Below are 15,293 nucleotides of genomic sequence, written 5' to 3' on the forward strand. Positions count from 1 at the left end.
TGCCCCCAATAAACCTGCTGTTGTGCCTTACCCCTTCATTGCCTTAGCGGCTATCCTCTAAGGTAATAAGCTGCTATAATGTAAATTGTATTAATAGCGTGTGTGAGCAGGGGGTCTCTTGAGCTGAACCGCTTTGATTTCTGCCTCAGGGACCCCTTGCTTCCCGAGTTACAGGCCCGGTATGGGGCATCAGGTGCCAGTATCGCTGCCATTTTAAAATCGGCCGCGTCATGTGGCGGGGGGATTTAAATACTGGAGGAGATACTGGCACCCAATATCTGGGCCTGTAACTCGGGAAGCAGGGGGTCCCCGAGACTGAAATCAATGCGGTTAATCTCAGGAGACCCCCTACTCCCGCACACTATGAATAAAATTACATTAAACCATTACATTACCATAACAAATAGTCGTTACGTAACAAATTTGTTCAATTTTTTATTTGGGTTTTAATACTAATTTATTGTGGCATGGTGTCTCCGGAGCAGAACCGCATTGATTTGAGGTCAGGGGAACCCCTGCTTCCTGAGATACAGGCCCCGTTATGGGGTGTCAGTATCTCCTATGCATTTAAATGTTCCATGTCCCGGAGCACCGGATTGGTGAACTAGCTTACAGTTCACCACACAATTGCATTGGTTGAAGTTACAGCCTGAGAAAAACACATATTGAGATCTTGCTGATAAATGAGAGAGAAACCAGTTTAAAGCATATGGTCCAATACCAGAATACTAGAACTGGTATCTAGAGTCACTAGAACTCAGGATTCTGGAATCCATCTAAACTGAGCCCCCTCGGTGGATTCATCACACTTAAACCGCGCACGTGCACAGTAACGTATTTGAAGAGCAAAATACTGCCAGAGAATGGACTCATAAATGAAAAGCACGAGGGGAGCTGTCATAGTGGTTCCACGGCCGCTATTGATTGTTCTGCAGTATTGTTCTTTCAAAATAATATACAGATAAAGCCTTTAGATACATACTTTACCTACTCACCCACCAGTTCATATTTCTCTGCTCTGTGAGCTTCATAATGTTAATGCAGGTGTAGCTGACTCCAGTCCTCACGGGTCACCGGCAGGTCAGGTTTTAAGCATATCACTGCTTCAGCACAGGCAGTTCTTCGATTGAGCCACCTGTGCTGAAGCATAGATATCCCCAATACCTGGCCTGTTGGTGGCGCTTGTGGACTGGAGTTGGCCACCCGTGCTCTAATGTTTTCATTTGTAATTTGTTTGTTTTTTGGGACGCTAACTGTATGTGTCTTTCTTTACTAGGTGACAGCTGCATGATACTGTAGATGCACTCAATGATTGTGGGTAATATGTTTAATTTCAAATAGCATATGTCTGGTACAGTCCTTTACAGGGTTATAGTGGAGGGGGGAATGCCATTTTATATAGCAGGGTTACTGATACCTTCTTTCTGTTAGTGAAAAAACGGGCATATTTCATTTGATCTGTTTTGCACTGAATTAGTTAAATATCATGCTTTTTCTAACTGTCAACCCTAAAATGTGTAATAATTCAAACAGAGATGATTATTGACCCGACCAAATGTATGTATGTATGTTTGTGTATGTGTGTGTGTGTGTGTGTGTGTATGTATGTATGTATGTATGTATGTATGTATGTGTGCATGTATGTATTTATGTGTGTATGTATGTATGTATGTGTATGTGTGTATGTGTGTGTAGCCAGGTTCCCCTTTGCCGAGATTACCCCCCTCCTTCTGTGGCTCACAGCCACCGCTCGCGAGGAGGTGAGGGGGCAGGTGCGCGAGCAGCGCGCTACCTTAGAGTCAGGGCCGGATGCCGGGGACGCAATCGGGCCGTTGCTAGGGCCGCGGTCGCGTCGCGAGGGTCCGGCAGCTCGCAGTGAAGGAAGCCGCCATTGCGGGTTGCGTTGCGCATGCGCAGGGGACAGAGTTACCGGGAGGCTCACAGACAGGTCGCGCATGCGCAGTAAGAAGCGCGCGAACCCTAGTCTACCAGAGAAGGCTCTTGGAAGGGACTATAAGTCCCATGAGCCTCTGCAGCGCCCCACGTGATGCCAGGGAGCCAATAGGGCTGGAGGATGGCCCTGCAGGAGAAAAGAGATACATTTCGCGGGCTTGCAGTACGCTAGTATGTTGGAGCCAGGAGAAGCAGAGGGAAGGAGGTAGGGTGCAGGAGTCAGTGACTCCCTGCACTAGGACAGCAGCCCCCAAGGCCCCAGCTATCCCTGAGCCACCCTGTAATGTGAGTAGTGTCAGGGACAGCCCCCAGGTTAGGGACCCTGCCACTTACTGTCTAGAGCCAGATAGGGACACAGCCGAAGCTGCACGTCCGTCCAGAGGTTTGGGCTCAGACCCTTGTGGTTGCTGCATCAGCCATCCAGGTGGGATCACCCCGGACGGTAGTTCCGGTGTACAGTCGACGTCGGGATCCTTTGTGAAGTCCCTTGGCAGGCCCGGGCACCAGAGTGCCCGCAGGTAATCTACAAGTGCACCAACGAGTCTTGTCACATTTCACCAGGGACACAGTGGCTGCGCAGTCACACATATACATCTCACTTGAGGGTGGGGTAATACTGTGTGGGGTTGCTGGACACTGGGTGGGATCATTCGGTGGAGGTGGAGGTGAAGGTAGCGTCCTGCGCGACACCGGAGTTAGTGTCTCCTCTAGGGAGGGACATCTGTTGCTATATGTGTATATGCTCAAGGTTATTCATGCAAGTAAAGTCCCTGATTGTTTTACACGTTGTGTGGAGTGATATATATATTTCCTGCGAGGAACCACTCCCCCTCTGGTGGAAGCCATCGCAGGTGGAGGCACTGCACCAAGTAAGAGGTTATACATATTGTCATACGTACCCCAGGCTCTCCGTGGCGGAGGCTTAGGCCCCCTGTGAACCTAACAGGTAGAAGCACCACACTGGGTAATGCATATAGATCCCCCTACATACACCATATCTGCAATTGGGGGGGGGGGGGGAATATGGGTTACATGTGTATGTGTATATGTGTGTATGTATGTATGTATGTATGTATGTATGTATGTATGTATGTATGTATGTATGTATGTATGTATGTATTGTGAAAGCAAATTAGCTGTTGCTGCCTGGTTAACCTTAAGGTGCCTGATATGTAAGCCTCTCTTTTTAACTCCGGAGTGATACAGGATGCGAGCCTGAAGGGATATTTTGGGGGTGGTTCCTGTGGTTGGACAGGTAGAAGAGGAAGTGTGCATTATTGCAGGGATGCTTAACTCCAGTCCTCAAGACCGTTCAGATTTTCAGGATATCCCTGATTCAGCACAGGTGGCTCAGTCATTGTGTCGCCGTCAACAACTTAGCCACCTGTGCTGAAGCAGGGATTTCCTTAAAACCTGACGTGTTGGGGGTTCGGGAGGACTGGAGTTGAGCACCCCTGCATTATAGCATTGAAAACAGTCAAACGTGTCCAAGCGGTTTTTATACTTATAGACTTGCTCTATCCCATTAGGAAATCCTTGTTGAATGCTTTAACTTTTCATCTTCATTTTCATTTGTTCTCTTATATACAATTATTCCTGATTCAGCTATGAGAATATTGAATCACTGAATATTAAACAGACTTCCATTGACTGAATTGTACTTTATAACAATGTCAGGGAGTGCATGTTCATGCACTTGGATGTACATCTGAGATACCTCCGTTATTAAAGGTTCCTCTATCAGTTCGTCATCTACAGTATCATTAATAAGACATGTGGTTCATGCACAATTCATTACAGAATTTAAAATATCCACTTGTATCAAACATTACAATATCTCTCGTAATTTCTTTTATTCTCTTTGGTTCTTTCTTCTTGCCTTTTTAGGGATTTTCTTTTTCTGTCTTCCTTCTCTCCCTACTTTCTTTCCAATCTGCTTGCGTGATTTCCACCGTAACCGTACAATATCACGTAAACGAATGCCTGCTACATCTGTACACAATCAAGTGTACGTAACATCACAGATACAGGATGCATAGGATTCCTTTTTCTAGGTAGGGAGTAGTATGAGAAGCATGAGTTTGGGGCATAGCAGAGAGGGCATAAAAATAAATACAATTTTAACAATTGAATGGGAATACATTGTATTTATTCTCTGTTACGGTGTCTCCTACATAGAAAATGTAGTTCAGTGATGCACAAAGCTCCGTTATTGACTAAACGAAAGACAGAGAAAGGAACAGAGTTATTTTAGTTGAGTCCCAATTACTATATTAAGTTTATGCCCTAAAACCTCCCTCCAAATAAAATATGGAGAAACACATGTGCTCAAAAAGGATCACACCTTGGATATGCCCCTCATTAAATGTTACTTTGACCATTATACATCTCTAAGGTGTATTTTAAAGTATTTAGGAGTACACCTCATCTAAGGGATTTCATTTTCTCTCTCTTCATATTCTGTTAGATGTAGCCCTGATTGGTTTGGGCTATAGGTCTGCCCTCCTCCTGGCTGTAATCCCTAGTAAGGATAGGTTGCCAGGAGTAATCATGGGTTTTTCCCACACCTTGCAGTGCAGTGAGTCAGAGAAGGTAGTGCAATCAGGCATTGTGCCCAATCAGAGGCACAGGGATGGTTCCTACTGGATCTGTACTTAATGCACTGTACTTCCTGTATTTAGCCAGTTGTCTCTACCTTGAGAGAGACAGGTTTACCCTAACCAAGCTGTCAGGGCTCTGGCAGTTTGGGGCCCTCCCTTAGGGGAGAGGAGGGAAACCATCTCCTCTTATTCCACCAGGGGATAAAGGAAGAGCTGGGGCTGCTCTCAGTGCCTTTGGCTGGGAGTGAATGTCCAGGGACATCCTGAGGGTGAAAAACCTGTAAAGCTGAGAACTGACTGCTGTGCTGAATACAGAGTGAATAAAGAGACCTGTGTTTTAACATACTTCTGTCCTGAGAAGTCTATTGGGAAGAAGGTAAAGAGATTCTCCTGCTGAGACTTCTCCCCACATCCCTGTGGGCTGCAAGAGATGGAGGCGCTGTCACCATGAATACGATTCGGGCAAGACCCCAGAAGCCTGTCCTGACCATCCCCTATAACACCATGCGGGAGACCCAGGGCACCCTGTTACCAGCAGGTTTGCACCACACTACCATAAGTAACCAGTGCAGGTTTCCCCGAGATAGGCTCTATATGAGATTGGGTGGGGGAAACAGGGTAACATAGAGATGAAATGAAACATGTTTTCTGACACACGCAATTAAAAACAAGGTGAAACAGAGCTGTGACAGTGGTGCTAGCCAACCGATGGTTTAGCTAACACTGCTAGAGCTGTGATCTAGAAAAGCAGTTGTTGTGGGTTCTAGTTCTGTTGGGTCTGACACCATTCCAGTCATTAACCTTATGCTTATTATTAGCTCAATATAGTTGGTATGGAAATCCATTTAGAAAGTGTGGAACAGGACTCATTTAAATATGCTTTGCATAGGCATTAGCATGTCGCTCAGGTGTGCTTCTTTTTCAGCACAGATATGTCTCCCTAATTTATTTGGAGGGACGTTTGAGGGGATATATATATACAGTAACTGGTGACTGCTAATAAAATTAGAAAGGTCTCTCTCTTCTCTTTCATGTGTATGTATGTGTGTGCTCCTTTTTAACAATTCGCAAACAGGTTGTCAAAAAATTAGTCTAGGAACAAATTGATGTTTGCCTCTGAAAGAAAAAAAATCCACAATTGCGGATTTCCCTTTTGGAGAGTGATCCGCGGACTGGCCGGTCCAAAATGGATTCAATTAGCAAAAAAAAATTGTCCATCTTTAGTGGAGACTGTTCAGGAGAAGGGAGTGATCAACAGTATCGAAGGCAACAGATAGATCCAGGAAACTGAGTACGGAGAAGTGACCCTTAGAATTAGCTGTGAGTAGGTCATTGGATTATTTTGTTAGTGCTGTAATGTATGAGTGGAATGTAAACAATGGAAACCAGATTTCAAGCAGGGAGTTGGAGGAGGCGATTGTATACATGCACGCTCATATGATTGTATAGTCTATGTTCTTTCAAAAGTAAAGCTGTCTCACTTTTTAATCTGGTCTGTAACTGTTACATACAGTACGCCTATAACATATTTTATTTTTAACTGTTCACACAATGTCTTTATATATGTAGCCATGCATAATAATGGACTGCATATATCTTCTCTGTTGGCAGTAAGTCCTGGTAAGTAAAGGCCTGCCAGCAGTAGTTATGGAGGTTTTCCCTCAAACCCTGGTGAGGTGCCCTGTGTATAGATGGGAGTGGCTACATGCTCTGAGTCCCTGGATAGTGACATCAGAGATGTGCCTGCCCCCTGAGGTATAAAGGGCACAACACTGACAGTTTAGTGTTGTTGCTGCTGTGTTGTGAAGGTGGCACAGTGGTTGTAGAGTGTTGATAAGCAGTTAAAGATAGGTTTGTGACCCTAGTGCTGTAACTAGTGGCACGAATATTCTAATCAAGTCTGTCTAGGCCACCCTGTGTCCAGGGACCTGGCACAGGGGTGATCTCCAAGAAGGGAGAGGGGACCCCACTTCAATTAAGAAGGGTAGTACCTGGCAAAGGGACAGCACGGCGGAATGTGTGGCTGAAGCTGAAAGCTGCATGGGGCAGTCTACTGTGATCAGTCCGTCAATAAAGATGCCCTTGATAAAGAGAACCCCACTGTGTGAGTGTGAGCTTACTCAACAGTGGATGGCACCAAGAAGGAGTTCCTCACCAGGACCATCTCCCTGCAGAAGCACAGATCCTGATGAGGTGGAGGCGCTGCACATGAAGTAAGTTGGACTCGCACCCACTACCTCAGCAACCTGTCCTGATGACATCCCCTAATAACACCAAGCGGGAGACTCAAGAGTCCTGTTACTTGCAGGTGCACCACCACACGCGACCTTGTAATGGGGACTGGTTAGACCACACGGGCCAATATGAGATTGGGTGGGTCAGGCCAGAGGGATACACCCGTTACATATATAATGTATAACCCTGTTCACCTAATGTACATATGTATTTGTAACCATGTATCTGTCATCATAACTCTGTGCCCAGGACATACTTGAAAACGAGAGGTAACTCTCAATGTATTACTTCCCGGTAAAACGTTTTACAAATAAATACAAGCTGCTCATGTACATTTATGCAAGCCTGTGAGTCATGCGATTGTATACAAGTTGCTCAAGTAGCTAGGAGGCAAAGGGGAGAAGAGATAGAGTGGTAGTTAGAGGAGGTTTGGTGAGGAGAGGGTTTCTTTAGAAAGGGTGTTATGAGTGCATGTTTAAAAGAAGATGAGAATGTGCCAGAGGTGAGAGAGAGGTTAAAAAGGTAAGTTAGTGTGAGGTTTTGTGTGCCAGAGAGGGAGCAGAGGCGATATGTTGGATTAGGATCAAGGGGACAAGTTGTAGAGTGATACGATATGAAGAGTGTGGAGACCTCATCCTTAGTCACAGGTGAAAATGAACTGAGGGTGGATTTACTGTGGGTGTGTTAGGGGAGATAGATGTTGCGTGTGGAGCTTGACATTAAGAGATTTCATATCTGATTGACTCAATCCTGTCTGTGAAGTACTGTAGGTGACGATGTCTCTGGCTGTGTGGGTAGAATGGGGTGCAGGTGTAGTTGGGTGGAGAAGGGAGTTAAAGCTGGGGAATAGGAGTTGTGAATAGAAGAGAGAATTTGTATGAGTGAAGAAAAGTACAGTAGGTTTGTTTGTCAAGGGAAATGGCAGTGTTATAGGATGAGAGTATGAATTTACTGTATAGTGGAGGAAGTCTGCTTTAGAGATGGATTTTCTCCAGTAACATTCTGCAGTATGTGAGCACTTTTGGAGCTAGCAGGTAAAGTGTGTGTGCCTCGGTTGTGGCTTAGATTGTCGGGTAACGTGTGGTGGCAGGAGCGATTTTATCTAAGGCTGATGAGAGCGTACTGTCATATAGAGAGGTTGCTACATTGGGGCATGTAACAGGGGACTTATCCATGTTCACAAATGTGCCTCTAATCCAGCAGTGTGGTGGTTAACTGCTGGTAGGCAATTAACTAACACCACCTGGCTGATTACAGGTGGTAGAAAAAGCCTGCCTTTGAGACAGGAAGTGAGACTCCTTAGCTCACACCTGTGCTGAAGTAGGAGACAGAGGAGAGATTCCTTAGTCCACAACTGGGCTGAACCAAGGAAGGACAGATGTCTTGAGCGACAAGCTGACCACAAGACAAAGGGGACAAGATTCTAAACTTGGAGCCTGACATTTCCTGTGCACACAAGGGTGCAGTTCCAAGAGAGCAGAGAAGCTTCCCCTGCAGCAGCCCAGCTAACAGATAAGACTTTTTCGTATAAGACTATTATCTATGTCTGTGTATTGATAAATGTCTCCATGATTTGGGCTGGTAAATAGCTTAGCTAACCAACCCAGTCAGAGAGGGCTGAGCTACATGTGTAGATAGTCTCCAAAGCAGAGATAGTTTTTTTTGTTTGGCTCACTATTTCGCTTATGTTGATTTTTTTTGCTGTGTTTAAAGCGACAGGCACAATAAAGCCTTGTTATAATTTCACCTTACAACAGTCTCCATTGTGTACCTCTGCACATGTCCTCCTACAGGGCAGGAAAGGGTAGAGAAGGGAGGGAGCAGAGGTTGTAAATATGTTGGAAATTTGAGGGGGTCTAGTGTATGTAAGTTTCTGTATGTGTGTGGAAGTAGGTGCTGCGTGGGTGCAGAGGGTTGAGTGATTGTCATAGAGAGGGCAAGGTGTGTAGAGAAGTTAGAGACGGAGCAGAAGCGGGAGAAAAACAGTTCAAGGGAGTGTCTATTACAATGAGTAGGAGAGGTGTTCCACTGGGAGAGACCATAGGAGGAGGTTAAAGAGATACTACTGTATATGATGTGAAGTAGCATTGGGATTGTCAATATGAATGTTAAAGTCTCCCAGTATGACAGTAGATGTGTCAGAAAAGAGGAAGTGAGAAAGTCAGGTGGCAAACATGTAGATCCGGAGATAGCTGACCAATAGATGACAGCAACACAGAGCAAGAAGGGAGCAAAGAGATGCACGAAGGATGAGAAAGAGAGGGAGGGAAAGGGGGGTATGATGTGAAATGTGCAGTGCGGGCTATGTAGGATACCCATTCCACTGTCCTGTCTTTTCCCAGGTCTGGGGTTGTGGCTAAGGGAAAGACTCCCATAGGAGAGAGCAGCAGGGGAATGCTGAGGGGGTGAGCCAGGTTTCTGTAATGGCTAGGAGGTTGAGAGAGCTGGAAATGAATCAGTCATGGATTGCTGTAAGTTTATTGCAGACAATTTACATTTTCAATTCTTTTATACAAACAAATAGAGTTTTTTACTGCTACACCACAAGCATACACTAGCATTTATAGGCCTATACAAGCTCAAGAAATGCTTGTATTCCTGGAGAAAGTAAACCATATCCTTATTTCAAATTCATAACACCATTGATTTAACATTTTTACTTTGAACCAATTATTTCTGAAGTATTCAAAAGCTACAGTACATGCTACAATGAAATAATTTATCACCATTACAAATAATGTTTGTTTTTCTGGAGAAAGCATATGATGTGTTGAGAGACTAAGCACCAGCAGAAACAAACATTAAATAATGTGTCATCTAATTATGCATTTGCTTAATTGTGATTCCATTAAACAAATTATATTTCACTATTTTATGTTCAAAGCTTAGATGAAAGGAGAAGTACATGTTATGTTGTCGTTCAATAAGTATCAAAAGAAGAAAGGATATTATTTAATGTAATTATCGTTACTATTTACTAATCGTAATTTACTACAGTATTTACCCTATTCACAGACGAATTGCCTCATTTTGTGACTGTTGTTTTTAAATATATAGTTCAAATGTACAGTATATGATTTTGCCCCATTTTTTACATACATGTCCATACAGTATTTATTGAAACCCAAGTTGTAGGCTGTTGTACACCTATTGAACATTAGATAGGACTCCCAGCCTCATTAAAGGATAATAAAGAAAACTTATATATTACCATTTTTCTGATACCATAAAGCTGGAAAGTTTTATCTTTATCAAACGCAAAAAATGATAAACGCTTCTTTAATAAATTAATGGAGCAACCCAAGTAGGCGAATGTTTTGTAAATTGTTTATTTTTTTTTTTTACATACAGTAGGTTTGAAACAGGGGGTCTCCAGAGCTGAACCCCATTAATTTCAGCTTCGCGGACCCCCTGTTTCATCAGACACAGACCTCTGAAGGGGGTGCCAGTATCTTAGCAAAGTTGATAGGCAGCCTCACAGGATGACATCACAGCTTCCTATTGGCCCGCAGGATGTAGGAGCTTTGAAACTCCACCATTATGTGAACCCTGATAGCCAAGCGGAGCGGCTACCGGCACCCACTATGGACGTAAGTATCTCTGGAAGCAGGGGGTCCCTAGGGCTGAAATTTATAGGGTTCAGCTCTGGAGACACCCTGCTTCAATCCTGTAATGGAGGAACATGTATAAAAACTATTGTACATGTATTTTAAAGTATGGGGTTTCTTTAAAATAGTGTTGCAATGCTTTACATGCCTCTGTACTATCAAAGGATGATTAAATAATGGTTAAATATTGTCTCTGCTGTAGGAGGAAATGCAACAGGGTAATACACAATCCCAGTGCTTACCTAAACCAATTATAATACAGTGAATTTACCAATACTTCATGCAATAGTTAATGCAATATAAACAAAGAATACACTACACATACAAAATTAGTGACAATGAATATCTAGTGGATAGATTAAGATAGATATGTCCTGCAGCCAAGAAAACTCACGGATTGTCCAAATCCTTCAAATAGATCGGATTGTCCAAATCCTTAAATAGATCATGAAAAATTAGTTTCCCATATGGGGCGTGTCCTCATGTGATAACGTGTGTGGTGTAATATGTAATAAACAATTAAAAGAGCAGTGTATAAGTGCAAAGTATTTACACAACGACAGTGACAGCGAATACTAAATAATATAAAAGAGCACTCACATTCTCTATGGCGCAAGGTCCTCAGGTGAATACATATGTGATATAATATACAGAGAACAGTGTATAATGCAAAGTAATTTCACAATAACAGTGTCAGTGAATACGGGATAATGTAGAAAAACACTGGCACTAGTGTGCGTGATGTAATACAATGAAGATTAAAAGAACCGTGTATATTGCAAAATGATTGCAAAGTAAAAATACCATTGAATTTGAAAACACTCGCACTAATAATTGCAGTGCTATCTGGTGTCACTCATGCTCATAGAAGCCAGTACGGAGTTAGCTTCCTGCAGTAGTTAATGTTTGGGGCGGATTTAGATCTGCCGCGGATCCGCCGGTTTTGCGGTCGGCGGATTTCAGCAGATAAGTCTCAAAAATGGCAATTCACTGTTGAGGATTTATTTTTTTTAACACCGACAATCGATCCTTGGATTCCGGAACCCATTGATGGATTTTAAGAATTTAATCTGCATGCGGATTATTGCCCATAAAACGAGCCCGAATCCATGACCTTCCAAACTCAACACTACGAATAAGAAGCACAAGGTCATTTAGTAATAGGAGAGCATACTGTACCTTATCCAGAGCACAAACTCCAGCAGGTAGTATCCCACAAAACAATCCCAAAACCAGTTCGGTTTGGACGATGGAGGCTACAACACATAAAAACTAAATGAGTAAGCAGTTATATTTCTGTTTTAATACAGTATATGCTTTTATTCACAAGAGTAATGCTACAGCATGTTACATTTGACAGTAATGGGCATATAAAAACATATTCCAACAGTGGCCTTTCCTGCTATGGAAAGAGATGCTGAATTCTGTATTAAGGACAATGGGGCTGTCTTGTTTGGATCATTTGTAAAGCAGAGACATTTACACATCCAATTATCATTAATCTGCTAGAAATCCTTAATACTCTGTATTTTTATTAGATGTTCAAGCTAAGCGAGTGCCTATATTAACATGGTCAACTTTGTCAGCATATTAGTGTTTATCCAAAATAGTACAACATCAAAAATATTCTTTAAAATTCCCTTTTTTTATAATTATACAGGGAAACGGAGTACGAGGTGCACCTTTCTATCCAAATAATAAAATGTAAAATACAGTACGAAAATAAAACAGGCATGACTGAGCATCTCACATTATTTAAATGACTAGAATGGTTATTAATATCCCAGCAAAGAGGTAGGTGAAGAAGGGTAAGAAATAATGCTAATATTGCATCTTTGAGGCTTTTATTCACGCCTCTGTTTCAGTAATCCTCCAGCGCTTCCCATAACGGAGACATTAAACTGCAACTCATTGTTTCCTGGTGATAGTGCCCCGATCGGAACTACCGCAGTTTAATGAATAACCCCCAATGTATCAAGCCCCTGAATAATGCACCCGAAGCCACATTCAATTAGTTTGTTCCCGGTGGCAACCTCAAATGTAAGTAACTTGTTACACAGAACTCTTTGCTCATTAAGGGGGTCATTCACTAAGCAGTGATAAGTGCTTTTAAGTGAGATAAAAAGCCATTATAGCGTGATATTGCCTGCTGTGAGATTCACAAAACAGTGATAAGTCTTTTAAGTGAGATAAATGCCTTTATAGCGTGATACTGTCTGCTATGAGATTCACAAAGCAGTGATAAGTGCTTTTAAGTGGGAAAAAATGCCATTATAGCACGATACTGCAGTGTTATCACTGCTTTGTGAATCTCACAGCAGGCAGTATCACGCTATAAAGGCATTTATCTCACTTAAAAGCACTTATCACTGCTTTGTGCATAGCACCCAGAAAACCCACTTATCACTGCTTTGTGCATAGCACCCAGAAAACCCACTTATCACTGCTTAGTGCATGACCCCCTGTGACCCATCAGATTTGGTGGAGATTTTTTTGCCACGTGTACTGTAACAGGAGAAAGAAGTTCTCCATTTAAAATTGAACATTTGCTTCATTTCATTGCAATAATCCACTCCTTGTAATTTCTCGCTAAGTCTCATAATTAATATTTATAAAAACGCTCCCCAATATGTCAGTAAGCACAGTGACCCCACTGTGGAATATTGCAATCTCATCAATTCTTCTTTAAATACTATTGAATACTGCCCTGCGATGGTAAAAAAGGGCAAGGCACGGTGATACATTACCAGAAAGGAGCAGCATGAGCACTCAGGTTTCTGGCCAAAGTGGGTTTTGACTCTTTTCCTGTGCCATGCTTATTTCTGAAGCACAATGATACATTTTCTTTTACACACACAAAGTGCACGCGTCAGTACCTTGTCTGTGGGATCCTGGTAAAATATAGTGACATTTTCCGTGTGTGGAAACCAGAAGAAGCGGAAATATTCTGAACTGTTTAAATGGGTATCGAGATTGTCAAGAACCTGCAATAGAAAACATGGATTGTTTATTAGAGCAAGCACTGAATTAAGGATCTATTTAAAACACTGCATCGTACAATATTTGTATTGTATTGTATTAGTTGTATGCAGAAGAAACAGACCCCTTCACACATAGTCAAACTCAAAGATTACGTTGACTTATTTAATTGGAGATGAAGTCTGCCATGCTATTGGTGATAAATCCTTCCAACTGCAGAGCTATGAATAAAGATTAGAGCTAAACATTAATAATAGGTTCTTAATATTGTGTTCTGTTGCTGATGCACATACTGTAGAGTTAACGTAAATCCTCTGACAGATTGCTTGTTTTCTCCATAAACTCAACTAATTGTCTGTCATAGATATTTAGTAAGCATTACTTTGCCATAAGTGCCCTTCTGGTGATTGGAGACACCTTACATCCAATTCAAGTCACCCCTTATATTTTAAGGCTGCTTAGTACATATGGGCCCATAATCTGTGTGATACTTTTCAGTCGATCAACACGAACATTGTTCATAGATTTATTTGTACAGAAAATGTTGCAACCGTTCAAGCTTCTTGTAACATGCTGGCTTACTTAATCTGAAGATGAAACTTGTAATGTCTCCAAAGCTTCAGTATAAATCCATTTATATAGAGAACTATCATGTAGATCCATTAAAAGGCATTACTGCACCGACACACTTTATTCGAGCAAATACCCAGTATGTACCTGGAAGAAACCTGGAATACGCCGCTCCTCACCTCTGACAAGCCCCGTTGTGTTTGCCTTCCCAGCCTGGGTTCATGCCTGGCTGACGGGCGGCTGATCTGTTAAATGATAATGATTAGGATTTAATAGGCTGCAATGCTTCGTGTGTCTACCATATGGCATAAATTCATGAATTGTAATGCAGTATATATATATATACTGTGCAGTATTGCAGCCAGCGGGAATAAAATGCTTCAATCCCATCTTAGAAAATACCTCAATGCACTCGGGCAGAAAACAGTCACAAACCTCAATACACCCGGGTATACCCGAATTCGTGGGACTAGCCAAGCTCGAATAAAGTGTGTCGCCAGTGTACATCCTGTCACACACCTACTCTTTCCTCAGTTGTTCAGTGGGATTTTATGTGACTCAGACATTTGATTTCAGTCGTGGAAAAATAAACATAGAATACAAACTCATCCAATTCATTTTATCATTTTTTTATAAGGCCAACTCAGAAGTATTTAACATTATTTAGAAAAGGGGGAACTACCTAGTAAAATAACCATTTGGGGGCGTGGCTAAGGCACTGATCTGAGCGGTCGCATGTCGGATCGGCTCCTCAGGAAAAATAGATATTTTCGCATTAAAAAAAGGGTAAATCAGCACCAACCCCCCCAATAATAAAGCAGGAAGGTACTATTACATTGCGGTACTGAGTTAAAGATTCAGAACCCAAAAGGAGCTGATCTAGGACGATACGTGGCCGCGACACAACGTACCGAGGCCTATACAGAAACGGCTACACGAGGAGGTTAGATGGCTGCCGTGGTCACGCAGCAGGTCTAGGCCAAAGACCTTCTACCAGGCTGGTCGTGGTGGGGAGCGATTGCTTGAACATATCAGTAGCATCTGCGGTGGATGGCTGTACAGTGCACCCGGAGAGAGCGGGGGCTCTGACCCGCGAGGGGGACTTGACTGAGGTGCCGGTGAGGTGTGGAGACCTGCCGCCTAAATGAGTTGCGGTTTACGATGGAGCTGTGGAGAAGACCTGGGGACCAAGCGGGACACTCGCTGGAACTGTTTGGGTAGAGGAGGACACGGATCCCCCAGAGGTTGGCAGATCCGCTGCAGCCATTGAGGACTGCAGGCCAGAGAGTTCGTCCTGTTAAGATATCACTGTCAGGTAAAGGGCATCAGCACTTCTGTATTTACCTCC

The 15,293-nt window shown here is 42.9% G+C and overlaps 1 protein-coding gene across 1 annotated transcript in view; it reads right to left on the reverse strand.

Annotated features, from left to right (window-relative positions):
- Nucleotides 1–15,293, reverse strand: part of LOC142493904 (L-gulonolactone oxidase-like) — a 272,413-nt gene that overhangs the window by 87,276 nt on the left and 169,844 nt on the right. The window contains exons 7-8 of the mRNA XM_075598611.1: nucleotides 13,273–13,380; nucleotides 11,576–11,652 (exon numbers count right to left, since the gene is read on the reverse strand). Of these exons, the coding sequence (XP_075454726.1) occupies nucleotides 11,576–11,652; nucleotides 13,273–13,380 (185 nt within the window). The remainder of the gene's footprint in view (nucleotides 1–11,575; nucleotides 11,653–13,272; nucleotides 13,381–15,293) is intronic.

This window comes from Ascaphus truei, chromosome 4, assembly GCF_040206685.1.
Source record: "Ascaphus truei isolate aAscTru1 chromosome 4, aAscTru1.hap1, whole genome shotgun sequence".
In the NCBI taxonomy this organism is placed as follows: Eukaryota; Metazoa; Chordata; class Amphibia; order Anura; family Ascaphidae; genus Ascaphus; species Ascaphus truei.